Source organism: Pseudorca crassidens, chromosome 15, assembly GCF_039906515.1.
Source record: "Pseudorca crassidens isolate mPseCra1 chromosome 15, mPseCra1.hap1, whole genome shotgun sequence".
NCBI lineage: Eukaryota > Metazoa > Chordata > Mammalia > Artiodactyla > Delphinidae > Pseudorca > Pseudorca crassidens.
In genome coordinates, this window is record NC_090310.1 from 49,409,396 (window position 1) to 49,426,627 (window position 17,232).

At 39.2% G+C, this 17,232-nt stretch overlaps 1 protein-coding gene across 5 annotated transcripts in view; it reads right to left on the minus strand.

Moving 5' to 3' along the window:
* Positions 1–205: 205 nt before the first annotated feature.
* BTBD3 (BTB domain containing 3) overlaps positions 206–17,232 on the minus strand; it is a 38,937-nt gene continuing 21,910 nt past the window's right edge. For 4 of the 5 annotated variants that reach the window (XM_067707473.1, XM_067707474.1, XM_067707476.1 and 1 more), the window contains 4 exons: positions 8,470–8,755; positions 7,893–7,983; positions 7,205–7,323; positions 206–4,194 (listed from right to left, as the gene is read on the minus strand). In XM_067707473.1, the coding sequence (XP_067563574.1) occupies positions 3,162–4,194; positions 7,205–7,323; positions 7,893–7,983; positions 8,470–8,612 (1,386 nt within the window). In that variant the 5' untranslated portion in view covers positions 8,613–8,755 and the 3' untranslated portion in view covers positions 206–3,161. Of the gene's footprint in view, positions 4,195–7,204; positions 7,324–7,892; positions 7,984–8,469; positions 9,316–17,232 lie in introns of those variants that run through there. The other variant, XM_067707475.1, reaches the window with a different exon arrangement.

The following is a 17,232-nucleotide window of genomic DNA, read 5'->3' on the forward strand; positions in this document are numbered from 1 at the left end:
TATTCATTGTTCTTTTATGCTTTTGCCTCAGATTTTTACTTCTTTAGGGATCAAGGATATGTGAATAACTTAGCAAACAAATGCTCCTGAAAAAACCATCTCTGTAAAATATAAGTGGAACCAAAAGTGCCAAAATGAGTTTTTTTTTTTTTTTTTTTTTTTACTATTTCAAGGGACCTACAAAAATGCTAAGGAAAACAAAATCTATGAACCAGTTTTATTTTATTTTCACTTAACATGATTATATACATTCATGTGTCTAACAAGATCTGCACTGTTAACATTAAAAATACAGTACAATAACATTCAACATGAGGTACTTCATATTTATATATTTTTCCTTCATAAATAATGCTGTAAGCTACTGAATTCAAGCACTCTGATGCACAAGTGGCTAGTGTCTTGAATTAGCGAGCTTATTTAAACACCTTAAAAAAAAGACGGTTCAGTGCAACAGTTATGTAGAAATTAGACCATTTACTTAAATACTATATTAAGATATGCTTAAAGAATGTTACATTAGAACTGCTAGCCTAGCTCCCCTTATCCCCAGGATATAAACAATGACAAAGACTGCCAGGTACATTGGGAAAAGCATCTATAGGGCATTGTTCAATAAAGTTGCATTTATACACTACAGTTGCCCGCCTTGTCAGAACAATGGTTTCTAGTTTTAAAAGCTACAAAATTTGAGATTACCAAAGAAAATAAAGCAAGCACATTAGCCTTAATTCCATGTCACTGAAAATGCAGAAGGGAGAATAGGATTTAAAAGATAAAATTTTCTTGTTTTAAATACAACTTTCAAATTTAACCCACAGATCTTGGCACCAGCCAATCAGATGATGGATGGGTTTTGTTTTTTTTCCTTTTTCAGGTGATAGCAACTAATATAAAATTAAGTTCTTCCACACCTAGTGTACAGGATCTCACGTGGCTCTCACCCAGCGGTTCCCCAGCCTCTGGAGGGCAGCTACTAACAGGAGCACTGACCATGGGTGTTACTGAATGAACATTCTTCACTCTAAGGTTATCACACCCATCGCCAACAACCTGATATGATGAAATTAGTGCTAAATAAAGTTTCTTCTCCTCTGGCTTAAAAATTAGTGCCTTCCAATTAGGTATATAGTCTACCAATTTGCAAGGTAACTATGAGTTACCGAAATGTTTAACCATAATTTATAAATAAAACCCTTTGTAGAAGTATTTTTTAAATTGAAAACGTACCTTTATTTCATAGTTTGCCAAAACTACTGTCATCTTGCTAATAAGAAATAACTGTTAGATAATTTTGGAAAGTTGTCCTGGGAATACTCATCTATAATCACCGTAATAGCTTTTGATCATCTACGCAAACAGACATAGGTGATGGTAAAGGTGATTAAAACATTTCCCATAATCCAGTGTTCTCCTCCATCAGGGAAGCCAGCCGAAGCGACAAGCCCATGTCTACAGGGGGGAGAAGTGGCCCAGAAGCACAGGCAGTCACTCACTGGGGCCCGGCTGGGGCCAGCAGGGGGACCATTTCTGTCCCAGCCCTCACTGACCAGGCAGGGAGGAGACAGTTCCTGAGCTGGCACGCACCTGAACGCGCACGGGCACCCACGCACACACCCACCCCAGGACTAACCCCTGCTCCAGAGCCAGCTTCGGGCTCACAGAGCAGAAGAAGGAGGCGGCCAGTGACCACACTCTGGGTGGCGGGGAAGCCATCTCAGGATCACGCTGGGCAGAAAAGCTGCCCAGAAACACATGGATACTTCAACTGGGAGTGAACACAGTGGACACCACCAGGGTCACAGGCACTAAGCCAGCACAAGCCTTCGCTGAAGGAGAATGTTTTGATGAGCTTTTCCCTCCTTTGTTTACATTATCCGTGGACAAATAAGAGAGCTGGATGTGATGCTGAGGCAGTGAATATTAGGTATCACCAAGTGTATCGCTCTAGACCATTTTCTAAAAACCCTGCAGGCATATATTGGCACTTTAAGATGGCCAGAGGCCAGATTCTAGCAGTCCAGGAAGAGGACAGAATTATAATTAACTAAGAAGATACAATGTGGTCAAAGTAGATCCGGTGAAATACATTACAGATTAAGAAAAAAAAAATCAATGAATAAAATATCTCATTACATTAACATGTGGTGCTACAAAACTAATTGTTATTCCATTCATCTAAAGAATTGTTTGGTCCTCTTTTCATGGGAAAAAGGGAATAGGAATTCTATACAGTACAACTTTTGAAAACCAGCAAATGGCAGGGATCAGAAGCTAAGCAGGGAAAAGGGTCTGACTTTTTCAAACTCTGTATTATAATTTGCCATCAATTAAACTATCTGTCGTATGGGACTTTTTTAGGCTTCCTTTTAAAACCATTTTAGTTTAAATTAATAGGCCTGCAACTTTTTCCTAATGACAATAAAATTTTATAATTTAGTTACTTCTAAAAGAAGTCTCTGTACTGCAATATTCTGTCTTCTAAACTAAAAGAATATAAATCTGTCTGTAGCAAAAGTCATGACCTAAAACTTCCAATTTCTTACTTTACATTGACACTTGGCAGTTTAAAACTTAACAATCTTATGAATTTAGGATTTAAGAAAAAGCAATGCCCAAAAGTAAAATATTTAAAAGGAAATAAAATAAGAAGGTAAAGTGACTACTGTCTACTTTCTTAATTATTAATTACCAAGCAAAACGTCTTTCAAAATTGTACACTGAGGTTTATCTGTTTTTTGGGAAGTGAAGGGTTCTGTTTAAAAATAATTCTTGTTATTGTTATTTTAGACTATTTATTCCTATTTAAAATAAAGCCCAAAAGGGAATTTGAGGTGATCTGAAAATTGTCCTAAGAGGGACAAAACTGGGAGGTCAGTGGGGCAGTTGGAAAAGAACTCAAAATCTCCCCAGATGTATAGATCCAACTCTAAGAACCACAAGCCTTGATGAGAACTTGGCTCTTTTAGGCATAGAGTTAAAAGCTGAATGCTGCATTTTTGCCTGTACATAATTAAAAGGTTGAAAGAAATCAGAACCTGCCTACAGCTCCGTTCATTACAAACTACCTGCGCTGATTGCATATCTGCAGCTGAGCTAAGCATCAAGCAAGCAGGACTGTGGTGTGCACCTCAGAGCCTGCACTGCTCCGGGAAGCGTGCTCAAGCATAGAATATAAGTTCGGGGATCTGACCCCCCTGCACCCCAGTGCCGTTGGTGCTGTCCGACGAGCACTGGAACTGGACAGTGACTTTGCCACACTGAACTTCTGTCATGCCTTCCTGTCCAAAGTAGCTGAGCTCATTGCCGTCCAGGATCACGCTGGCCGTGTAGAAGGTGTCTGGCTCAATCTGCACCGGGTACTCGAACCACACGGGGAAGGTGTTGCTGGAGCCGTCTGAGAAGTACTTGCTCAAGTTCTGCCCCAGGACGACACCCTGCCGCTTGAGTTCGATCTTGGCACTGTACTCGGCTGAGCCGCAGCTGGAGCCGTACAGCCCGAAGCCCGCGATGAACACCCTCTTGTCGACGGCGAACTGGATGCTGTCGCAGCGGCCCCGGTAGCGCCACTGGTTGCTCCGGTAGGCGCACGACTGGAAACGGTGGCAGCGCTGCGGGACGAGGCCCTTGCGGGCTTTGCTCACGAACTGCAGCTCGGGCTTCTTGGCCGCGGTGTACCAAAGGAAGATGTCGTTCGTCTCGTTCAGAGTTAAGACTCCAGACTGTGCAGCACCGTTTGCAAAATCATCCAGGGCCATGGTCGGGATGCGGATCAAGTAAAGCGCCTTCCCGAGGACCTTGCGCTTGTTTTCAATGCTCAAAGCCAGATCTTGTCGCTGGCATTCCACTTCAGCCCAGTTGAGAGCTGCCTCGAAAACCACAATTTCTTTGGCATTCAGAGTTTCCCTGCGGAGGATACTTTCTAGTGTCTGGAAGTCAATATCACAGAACCCCTCAGACTTGAGAGCGAGCTCGGCCTGGGCGTCGATCACCTCCCAGCACCGCTGGGTCAGGTCCGGTTCCTCAAACAGGCAGCTCTGGGACAGGAGGACACAGGCGTTCTTGGCGCTCAGGCTGGTCTCCAGGAAATTGACGCAGGCCCGGGCGAGGTGAGGGACGATGTACTTTTTGGCAGCATAAAGAGTGGCCAAGACTGTGTCAGCAGCCAAGTCAATTTCATCACAATAGATGTATCTGCAAGAAACAGCGCTGCATGTAAACGGAATTTTCACAAAAATGAGCGTGTCCAGTGAGAAAAGATGTAACTACTTTCAAGTTAGTTCCAAGAAAATCTTATGTAACAGTTATTACAAACATGATTAGACATTAAAACAACATCTGAAATACATTCATAAGTTATTAATATTTCAACTTAGTAGAAAGTTTGTATAATTAAAGACATTAACTTCATGTAACCATTCTAGCCTCTATTTTAAAGCTACAAAATATAGAAGATACTAGAACATTCAAGAAAGGGCTGAAATCAAACATAGTGAATATGAGGAAAAAATATAGCAAACTTCTATTATATATACTATACTATATTTAGTTAAAAATAACCCTTATATGTTTTAGGAGAAATATATGTATGTAGATTTACTTAATTTTTCTGCAAATTCAGATGGAAACAAGTATCTTTAATATCAATACTGTAATGTTGGCAATGATTGCATCTTGACGCTTTTATATAAGAATGACTTGGATTTTCCTTAAACACAAAACAAAACCTGATCTTAAGATATTTTTCAAGTAGTTCCAAGTTCAATAGATTTTTAAATATGGGCTCCAATGCTATCTTCCGGTTAACTTTACATAGAATCCAACGCAGGCTTTGTATCTGGCTTTTTTTTTTAAACTCTAAATTCTTTCTTCTCCCCCACACATTCCTTCCACCTTCAGAATTAAAGAATACATTATTTCCAGATACACTTAATTAAAAAACAAAGTTAAGAGAGTCTAAGTATGCGCTATTTGTGTGCTTGTGTGAAGTGTCCCCATTTCAGGAGATAAGACACTTCTTATTGTTTTGGGGGACAGTGTCAGTCTCCCAAGATGCTATGTAAAGATAGAAATCATCTGCTTCTTTTAGATGCTGTGGCTGACTAAGAGATAGTAATAACTGCACATGAGTAAAAAATACATACTAATAACATAATTAAAAAATGTTTCTAGCTACTTGCTGTGACATTTTCCTTATTGAAACACATATAACAGGAAATAAGCAATAGCTTCTGTAACAAAGTACAAAAATATAAGGATGGCAATGAGAAAAATGACCACAATCATGAATGGAACCTGAATTTTTTCTCCCAGGAAGCCCTTACTCTTTTCTGATAGACTAAGCCAGCCACTGGCAAGATGGCAAGACTGCTCGACTAAATACCTGCAGCACCAGGACCATGGGGAGGATTCTGCAGCACGGTCAGCACTTTGTAGCTCTTACCCTAGAACTGGCAAATGAGCAGTCTTCCCTTTTCCTTGACAGCCCCCTTTCCAGTAGTACTGGCTACTCACCCACAATGCAGGGGTGAGAAAAACCTGGCCTCCACTATCCCAGGCAACTACACTGTGCTGATCAAGCCCAGCATGACAGTAAATGGCACCTGCTACATTTCTGATTCTTACCACTTTACGTGGACTGCTCATATAATTTTAAAAAGCTGTATCAAGATATATTCTAGGCAACACATTTATAAGAAAAGATGCCTGTCAAATGATGAATCAAATGGCTTAGGTGAAACGGAATTTTGTGACTCGTACTCGGGTTTCCTAATTATGTACACACATATCTGCGGCAACACAACAGTCTAGTTGACTACAGTGATGACAAAACGCCGAACTAGTGTCAGCATTCTCCTCTGCAACAGAAATAATGTCAAATATACAAAGCTAACTTCACTGGGGAAAAAAACAACACACAAAAATCGCTACAGGTAAAACTGAGTTCTGTATGTATATCTCTAAAACATTACCAAGGTCACAAAGTGTCTGTTCGTTAAAAGGAGCGGATTAGTTTATGTTTTGGTACTTCACGTGCTCACTTGCCTTTAATTTCCCTATCTCCCACTATGAAAGTTCTAGAGAGCAACAAATGGATTTCAAAACTATACTACACATAAAGAATTAAACACTTTAAAGTTCTGGAACTAACTATAATACTTATTTTTCAGTAGGCAGAAGACAATATATATCAGCATTTTAAATGTTTGTGGGATTACTGTCCAACTTGTTGAGCCAATGAATAATTTTTTTCAACAAACATTGTAATTTATTCCAGTGACTCAAAATCCCCACAGCAGCAGGTAACCTTGAACTCTGGTACACTTTGGTGTGCTAGAATAAGAATCAAGAAAAATCACCTAAACATTACTTAGAATAATCGCTGGACCCTAACCACACAGTAGACTATCTCACTGTCCAGCACCAACACAGGTCACAGAAGTGGATTCTAGTTATCTGGTCAACATTTACTGGATTCTGCAAAAGACCCAGGAGAGAGAAAACTATTTTTTTAAATAAATTTATATCTTATAACTTTACATTTCTGTATGACCAATTTAAGTTTTTCTGAACATATCCATATACATCTATAGAAAATTATTCATCTTTCAAAAATTTCTCCTCTACTACAAAATGCAAATGTCTCTTATCCTTGAGAAATAGCATCTGACTTCATGTGACAGCATGTGTACGTATGTGTGCATCAAGATCAGACAATTTCAACAGATAATAAGTTTTATAATTGCTGATAGGAGACAATAACTCCTAGAAAACTTAAAAACCTCCTAACTGGTAGTATTTAAATAATGTATATAATTTCTGGAATTGTGAAGCAAAAATATAATTTATGTCTTTTTAAAGACTTCTTCACACACAATACTTTCAGAGAGAACATGCTCTATTAGATAACACACCAGAAAGTTCTTTTTCTTTAATTATAAGTCATTAAAAATGAAATCACTATACGTGCCACTTGCCCCCAAATTCCATGTCAAGGTGTGATTGTAAACGCCTGCTTCATTCCACATGCTCCCCATGAAAGATGCACAGGAGTTTTCATCAAAAACACTTACAAGGTAAGCAGCACCCACTTTCTTCATTAGTCTCTCTTTTCTATTACCTGGAAGTTATACTTAACTGTGAAGCCATAAGAGCACAAAAACAGCATAAACAAACTCTTTCCAAACATACGCAAGATGCTTACTTCAGCATAGCGAGAAAAGCAGCAGGGTCGACATCTGGTATACGGATTTCATCTTTGTCCTCGGCAAGTTCTCCGTAAAACATTGCATGGAAAACAGAGCTCCCAACAGCTAAAACATACTGTGGAGAAAGGGAAATCTTATTTCATGCACTAAATTGAAAACATTTTCAGCACATCAATCCAGAAAAACAACTCTAAGCAATCAGCTTTAGTGGACACAGAGCACCTAACACCTTGCTCTACTGACAAAGCCAAGGTACAGTGGATCTGGCCATGAAAGCAAAAGACAGAAGTTCACGCAAACCAGTCTCTATGCTGCTAATTATCAAGGCTTTAACAGACTGATGCTCAAGTTCCCTCATTATAAAATAAATAAAATAAAAGCTTATCTAACAGATTTCTCGGAGAAGGGTAAACATATGACTTTCCTAACCTATCACAACAACTTCCCATGACTGTAGAGTTAAGAGGGCATGTTTTTGTGTGAGACATAAAGCAGGGTAAAAGGAAACAAAGAAAAAAAATTAAGCGTGGCCAAGGCCCTCTGGAGACGCTGCACTTTCTCTGTGATCGGGTGAAACACGCACTGCCTGCCATTGGCAAGCTGCCCACCCCAAGTTCCAGGCTCACGGAGAGGGTCCCTCTTTGTAAATCTCAGTACTAAACGAGTAATGCATCTGTTGCTTACTTTGTGTCCTGGCAACCGCTGAGTCCCACCTGGTGGCCCAACCACAAAATGTACATCTGCCATCAAATCATTATTGAACATCACTGCATTTCTGTAAACAGAGGCAATTCATTAATTCACAGCGTTTTAACACCCCCTCCCCAACATACAAAACCCACAAAAGATTCACAAGCTAAACAACAGTTTAATAACTTCAGGGTAAAGCTACAAATAAAGGTTCCAACTATACAACTGCGTCTGTAATCACTGCAAACACATGGAAGTAACTGAAGTTTTAAAAAAAAAAAAGTTATCCAAACTTTTCTTTAGACTTAAGGACAAATAAAAGGTTTCTATCTTCTATAACCCACAGACACAACCCTGTCACCTAAATGTTACAGCTTACAAAAACATTTTTATCTAAGAGGAAAACAGCTGTACTATTCTGGAAAAGATACAAGGCAGTTTTCCATTACCAATAAAGCTTCTGGGAAAAGAGGAAACACAGATTTATGTTAAAATACATTACACGTTGTGCAAAAGCAGAAACTTCAACACAGGAAAACTTTTAAAGTAAATATGCTGGCCCGGCACTTACCTCTCTCTAATGGTGGGATAAAGACCCTGCCAATTCGGGGCCGGAATAAGGTTGTTGTTACTGAGATTCTGCTGGTGGTACTGCTGGACAGTGGTGCTGCTGGAGTTGGCTGGTTTTTTTCGGGGGAATATATCAGCAGCCATCTTCTTCTTCTTTTTAGTCTTCAAGGTAATTATTTCATAACAAACTGGAGGCAACTTGCTGCTGCTGCTGCTGCTACTGCTGCTGCTGCTACTGCTGGGATTTGTTTTCTTCGAGCTTTTCTTGGACCTGTTCTTTACCGTCTCTGGAAGCATCAAGAAGAAGGTGAGACATTTCATGTTCTTTTCCTTGTCATCTACCATGAGTACAGTAGGTCTCTCTTTATAGCCAGATATTCCAAATCGGTGTGAGCATCAAGGAAAAGAGGCTAGCACGAGCTAAGATGAGAGCAGAGACCAGCAAGCTGATATTTTGCTTCTTTTCTCAGCCGGGCAAGGTGACCTTTTTACCATGTTGAATTAGAAACTGGCTTTAAGTTTTATCCAGTACTGGGTCTGTTAAATACATCCCCATCATGATTCCTGTTTCTTTTATTTGCTCATAAAAATAACCCAGTTTCCTAGATCACCTGAAAATGCTACACTGCGCGAAGGTGACAGGCAGAGAGCCGTAGCACTTGTTTTCTGAATTAGGTTAGCAAGATGTGCTGGAGCCGCGTGAGTCTGTTCGGCCGGCTGAAGTTGTGTGGTGAATGGATCGGAGGAGAGTAGGTATTACAGCCCTGCAGATGGAGTCAGACAGCCAGTGCTCGGAGCCAATAGCTGAAGTCACCAGTCATGATTGGACCAAGCAAAACAGTGACACCTATTGTAGTGTGCATAGTTCTGATATTAAAGGAACAGCAGTTGCATTCTCTTGGCTACTATATTATTGTACATTTAAATAAGATAAACAACCTATGAGATATATTTGAAAACAGGAAGAGTTTATGTCCACAGATTTTTCTTCAGGAGATGTGCATTTTTATTCCCCCAGTTAAACAAGCAGGGACTGATATCTACTGTTTCTAGTAAAATCTTTATCCCGGCAGCATTCTAGTACTTCAAACAAAATCTTCCATTCTACCAGCTAAAAGGGATTATTAATAGCAAAACCATATTAAACACATTTATTACAGCTTAATGGGAAGGAATGAAATTTTTTTTTCCTTTTTTAGTCTCTTTGAATGCAAGTTATAGTCTAGTACAAATAAGAGATGAGGTCATGTGTTCATTTTACCCCCCAGTGTTTTCTAGCTCCTATAATGATCTTTGACAGGAGTCCCAGATCACAAAATACTGTTAATTAGACTAAAATGATACCAGTAGGTTTAGCTGCACTGAAACATAAGACACATTCTGGATGTAAAAATAAGATTCAAATGAGACAAATCTGGTAATCAGTGTTTAAAGGCTGTAATTCACTAAAAATATGTGAAATGGGGCCCTGTTCAGGACTTCAAAAAAATTCAACCTAAATGTTATGGTTACATGTAGCCTCATCACAGTTTTAAAGAATGTAATTCACAAATTCTAACACAAAACCAATAATAAGGCTACCCAAAATGATACATGCTGCACAGTTAAGATGCAAACAGGTTCTCTCGGCTTTGAATCAGAACAGTACTAACTACTACATGGTTTTTATAGATGTGAATCCTCCAACGTTTCTAGCTTTGCTGAGTAAGGAAAAACCAAAACACCTGCTGCAGGTTCCACACATGCACATACATTTCTAGGGGGGCCTAATGAGGAGAATGAAGCACTATCACTCCTACTGGCTTGAAGGGCGGCAGCCACGTGCTGCCCCCACCTGATGCACCTTCATGACCACAGCCCTGCTTGCTGCACCACATCCATCGGAATAATGAGTTCCTGAGAGCGAGGGCCCAACAAATGGGAGCTTTGGTTGCTGTTATAACCGACAATCTACTAAAGATAACACAACTAAAATCAGACTTTAAATCCCTGGGACCTGGAATCACTAAACTGAACCAAGGAATATCCTCTTTATTGTCATCATTATTATTCTTAAACCTGTTTACAAAGCCACTGCAGGACAGACTGTGTGCAAAGAGAACCATGGTCTTTAGCACAGGTTGTTCACCCCCATTTCGTACAAACTCTGAAGTGCCATGTATTTACTACAAGTACCGTATTCCCAGTCATAGGGCTAACACACACACACACACACACACACACACACACTTCCAATTGCCTGCACACACTTCACCACACAATGTGTGTGTGTGTGTGTGTGTGTGTGTGTGTGTGAGAAACAGAGAGAAAGAAACACATGGAGAAAGGCACAAAGAAGAAACAAGTGAGTTCCTATTAGAGCTAACTTTTCAGAATATGATTAAAAGCAAAGGATTTCTCTCCTGCTCAAGTGCTACTTAACTTCCTGACCATCACCATCCTAGGAAAGTCCCCAGGACAGGGAGCTCCTTTTGACTGGGATTAACTCCCTGTGTACTTCTAACAAACCTAGTAGCTGGCTCCTTCAGGTCAGAAGTAATCAATTAGAATGGAAGGGAAATGAAGGGTTTTGAGACAGACTTACCAGCAGCTGGAAGCCAAAACAGACAAAAAGCATTAAAGACAGACACAATAACTTAGAAGTTTTGTGGTTTTTATTCATTTTGCATATAGTTCAACACCCTTTACCAGAAGCCTCCAAAAAACACTGCTCTTATACCACTAAATAAAGGAAAAAGTGCACGTAATAGTTTAAGAAAGAAAATTATATAATATTTTAGAAAATGTTCTTTATAAAATTAAGTTTCAGTTATTTAGAAAATTAAGTTTTGTGGAGAAGCTTGGAAATATTTATTAAACTGGAATCACCTAGAACAGTGCTGCAGAGAGGGGCCTTGTCCTTATTCATGGATGTGAGGACCGATGAGCACAGCTGTTTTAAAGACTTTTTTTTTTTTTTTTTTGCGGTACGCGTGCCTCTCACTGTTGTGGCCTCTCCCGTTGCGGAGCACAGGCTCCGAACGCGCAGGCTCAGCGGCCATGGCTCACGGGCCCAGCCGCTCCGCGGCACGTGGGATCCTCCCGGACCGGGGCACGAACCCGTGTGCCCCGCATCGGCAGGCGGACTCCCAACCACTGCGCCACCAGGGAAGCCCTAAAGACATGTTTTTAACTACAAAAAATAATCCAGTTTTTTAAAAAACAAGAAAGATATTTTAATTTTTGTAGCCAATTTGGAAAGGCATGAAAATGTGAATAAAATCAAGACAATGAAAAGCTTACTGAGAGCCACCGTTTCTTCCCACGATAATAAGACAGTTAATATAAGGTCCCTGCTACTGCACGTGTGGTCGAAGGAGCAGCAGCAGCACCTCCTGGGAGCCTGTTAGAACCCATGGCCTCAGCCAGACTCTGCATCAGGATCTGTATTTTAACAAAACTCTCCAAGTAATCTATATTACATTCAAGTTTGAGAAAACCTCATACACATGACTAAGGGAATGTTACAAGGTCTTCCCAATGTTCCGGTATCAACATCTGGAGCCGCGTTTCACATTCAAGTGAATGGACAAATAATTAAAAATAATTTAATTTTGAACCTTCATGTCTTGTTCTGAAATTCTGATCAGCCCCTAAGTGTCAAATTCTATGATTCAGATGTGTAGACAGCCAACTGAGAGGTCCCCAAATATTTTTCAATTTTCAGGAAAAGAAGCTCAAGCCCAAATTATTTTAAAGGGCAGTGACAGAGACAATTAGGGGGAAAAATAAAGGATTAAAAAATGCCAAGTGTGAAACAGATGAACCACCTAATATTTTAAAATAATCTACTTCAAATTCTATTTCAAAAAATTAGCACTGTGGTACAGCACAATTAGCGATCAAATAGTCTAGTTCAGTCCTGGCTCAGCCACTAAAAATTAAAGAGCTGTGTGTGTGTGTGTGTTGGGAGGGGGAGGGAGGGAGAGTGTCGGAACACATCATTTAGCCTTTAAAGCGCCTACACAATGAAGAGGTTCATCCAGAATTGATGAGTGTTTCTCAAACTTTACCCTCAATCCACAGTAAGAAATCCATTTTGTATTCAGACCCGGTACTAACACCCACAAACACATATATCTATATACAGATGGAAAGAAGGTCACAAAACAAAACTTATGCTTAGCATGTTATGAAACACTCTGGTATTTTCTGTTTTATTCTTTTCTTTTTAATGTTGGTTTTGATACAGTCCATTGATTTCATGACCACAGTTTAAGTAACACTGGTCTAGATTATTTCCAAGGACTTTTAAGGCTTAACATCCTAGGGTTCTTTCCTATCAGGAATTTGGACTAGGGGCCACTAGACAAGGAAGAAGGCAAGGCTGCATCAACTTAATGGAGCCCATGAAACAAACCCCTCAAATCACATGCAAAATTGGGAGTCTGCGTTTATTTTTCTGGAAAGAGAAGCCATATCTGTCTTTCAGAGTAATTCATGATGCAGAACATAATAAAATGTTATGGAAATCGCACATTAATTTGAATAGTCAAAAATATTCATTGTATCATTTTATTTTCTGCTTTCATTTCTATAGTCTATCTCATTAAACACAAATTATGGCTTCTTTCCCCCCCTTGAAATTAAATATAAATAGTTAAAATCCCATCTATTGAATCTGTAACCCATAAACATCACCCACTGGGTTGAAGAATAAAGTATACCAGTCTGGTATCTACTGTCAAATTTCACGTCTAAAATTTCTTTCTGGCTAGCATACCACTTGTTCCTACACGTCCTGAATTTTAAAGCTGTTATGAGACATGGTTAATTTGCCCTATTAAAGTAAATAACTAGGTGAAGTCAAGAAGCCCATCAATCTTTTATGAAAGTATTCTCAAAATACAAACATGCTGATCATGCAGTGTATTAGGTGTCGGGCATGCAATGGTGAGCAAGATTGGGAACCAAGCTTAAAAGGTTAGCGAATAGCAGTGGATTTCAGATAATTTTATAACTGCCGGAAAGTTCAATCACCTTTATCTCTTCCCATTCAATTCCCCATAATAATAAAATTATGAACAGAATTAAGCTCACTTAGATCAAATCATCCTCTTCACCACTGGAAGGTTTGCCAGACATCCGGTCTTTATTTGGTATTACAGAATCTTGTTTATTCAGTTTGGGGACTTGAGTAAGGTTTGGAACTAAAAGGGACTATAGAAATCATTTAATGCAACTCTGTCCCACAGATAAGGTAACTAGGGGTCCAGAAGATTACGGGATTTGTGAAAAGTCCACAGTTAGGTTGTGGGGCAATGTCCAGACTAGAGCGCAGATTTCCTGACTGCTTGCTTAATTGTGTCTGTTCCACTCGCTCTAGTTTTCACCCACAGTAATTACCCCACAATCTTATGTAATGCTTTATCTTCACATTTCTAATCTACTTCAAAAGAAAAACACACGTCCGAATTTACAGATATGAAAACCATGAACATATATATACTCTGTACCCTGCAGGAAGCAACTGCTAGAAGAATGGGAGGACACTTTCTGGGAAGAAACGGAGAGGAACTGTAACAGGAAGGAACACAGGAGCGCAGCAGCCATGAGGAAGCCACTCAAAACCAGAAGAGGCTCTCCAGTAAAATGAAAATTAGAAAGCCAGCCATTCATGGTTAATACCAACAAATGCGATGTCAACAACTAACAATGCTGGCAACTCTTGTTTAACTTGCTCCAACCCTGCACTCCTTGTTTGGACTTGTATTTGGTTTACTACAAGACACCTAAACAGCTACAGGGTCGACACCTCCAGAACCTAACAGAGGAGAGTAATATAACCTGATAAATTATGACGGAAGAGTGTTTTGGTTTTGCTTATCTTTCTCTTCAGTACTGAGCGAAAGTTATGTTTTGATCTGGGAGGTATAAAACATAAGTGACAAAATGGTGGCAATCCCTAAAGATAGCAACAGTTGCTGGAAAACAGACTATATGCATGTTAAATTTGGAAACAAATACAGTCAAGCGCTGGCAGCACCGTATAGTGGGAAAAAAAGAGCCAATAACTAGCGAACCTAGGGTTAGTTACTGTAATCTGTAAACCTCATTCTACTCATCTGCCAAATGGGGTGATTCTACCTAGCTCATCCTTTTCAGGTTTCTCCTGAAGGCAAGATTACATGTTTGTGAAAGCACTTTGATAGAAGTTGAAAACGCTCTGCAAAGGTAAACTTCCACTATTAGTAACAATTGTACCCAAAGCAGGAAATATTTGTGATACAATTTTCCAAAACACAAAAACCCAAAGATTCATCTGGCTCCCTGCCCTCCTAATCTTCCTGGCTTACAGCTACTGACATTTCATCCATCTGCAGGCTTGCTCCAGCCCCACCAAGCAGGCTCCGGTTTGCTGGGGCTCTTGTTCAGATTTTGCAGGTGAGGTTCAATAATCAAGATCTCTGTTGTGCATTGTGATCAGGTCCCACACAATGCCAGGTGTGCACCTGGAACCCACATTCCAGGCTGGGTGTCCACTGGACTTCAAGGCCACCTGTTGGTGGATACCCAGCTGTACCCACCTCCTGAGAGAGCCCAAAGTGGCAATTAGTCCAGAGCCACCCAGCAATGTCTACATTAGCAACTCAATTTGGCCTCTCAACAATGACCCAATTTGAATTCTAGCACCAAGGGTGATGATAACTAAGACAAACACTTGGGCAAGGCATGCCTCTGTGTGGCTGGAGGGATGAGGCTCATGGGCTGTTTCACTAAGTCATTTTCTATTCACCACACAAAGTTCCAGTTAACCTTAAAATTGTATATTAAATTTGGAAAAAATGCCCAAAGGTAGAATGTGACAATTCTTTGAAGGCAGGAACAACGATTCTTTTAAAATTTCATGTAGCAGTTAACATGATATTTGATGATTATAGCTATGTCTATGGGTACCTTGTTTGGACTATTAAACAACTCAGCTAAATGCCGTATCATTCTCTATCATGTGTTAAATGAGGTGATCTTGAGAGGAACATATAAAATATATCATATGAGATACTCTAATGATAGGTATTTAAAAAAATACTATAAATTCTTTCGTAAAGTTTAAGATCCTTTAGTAAACAAGATAATCAATTGCTAATTTTTATATACTCTGAGTGATCTCATGTTAAGTTTCCTTGTGTGTGAAAGTTGTTGACTACACAATATCTCTTATCGTTTCCAATTCTAGATTTCTAGAATTAAAGAATCTGTATAATGTTTGTTAGAAATAATGATTTATTTAATATAATTTTCTTTATATCTTAATATTATGATTATAACCAAAACCCAACTAAAACTCTATGTATGTATATATAGACATGTGCCACATTTAATTGGTTATAAGATTCCTTTTTCCCCCCCACTGCAACATTTTAACATCTCTGAAATTGGGCTGAATCTTACAATTGATGGCATTTTATGAGTATAACTTCAGGCTCCTCCCCTTTCTCACTGGTACATAAAATAAAGGCATACCTTACAATTGATGGCACCTTACAATCAGTGAAATAAGGTAAAATATATATAATTCAACAGAAAAAAAGGGCTCTCTTCTTTAGGTTGGTTAATTATTCCCCTAACCAGGCAAGATGCCGGCTCAGAATTCTGGCTGAACTACATTAGAATAATTGAGCTTTCATCAACCAGTCATTTGATAAAGTATATAATCACAATTCTCAATTGAGACTGCTACTATGACAACCGATGATATGGTAAAAAGTCTACATGGAAATTCCAAAATGAGAATTTCCATTGCCAGGACTGGTAAGAGTTTCAGCATTAATACAATGTATTTCTCCTAAATTCTCATGGCACACAACTATACATGTACTTAAAACTCCTTAATAGAAGCCTATTAACTGGGTAATATTTGCTAAAGATATTTTATCAATCAATCAATCAAAGATTTATTAACCTACAACAATGTGATACATAGGTTAAACCTGGAGCTAAATGACTCCTTTGAAATTATTAATAATTTTCAAACAAATAGAATCAATATTAAAATATTAGTTTTAAGAGGGAGAAATATTATTATCATATTACAATGATCCCATTATATGTATGACTTTCTCCTAGGTACTTGAAAACAATTTATCCAAAGAAAAGTAAAACCAGGCCTCAGGAGGTCTCTTCTGAGAAGGCCCGAAGGGGGGCTGTTCTGACCCAACAGGGGACATTAAACCTATTGGAAATTCTGGAAAGAAGGACTCTGCCTGACCACAGCTACGGCTTTTTCCAGGTCGGCTGTTGGCTTTAGTTGACAGAGGAGGAAAATATGTTTTAGTCAAATAAAAAATATTTTTCATAGATATTTTTTACTTTGCCTAGTATATTTTTTTCTGATATTAGGAAGATAATAACCAAACTCATCTCTACACTCAGATCATTAAAATCCAAAGGCCCTCTTCACTTACGTACTTAACCAAAGAATGTCTGGCTTTATTTGATAAAGCCACACTTTTCCAATGAGCACATGGAACAGGAAGAAAAAATCCTGACCACCTTCAAACCAACCTTCACACCATTCTATATCAGTCCTGTTTATTAACAGGGTAGATGTAACAAACCAATTTCCCCAACATCTACAACTTAGTGAAAAAGCTCTGCAAGATAAAACAAGATTCCCAAACATAAGTCACTTCACTGTGCATTTGCCCTCAGTCACTCAGGGGCATTTAGAAATGAGCACTGCTCTCCTCTCCCTCAACATAGTACAGCCCCCCAAAACACTTGA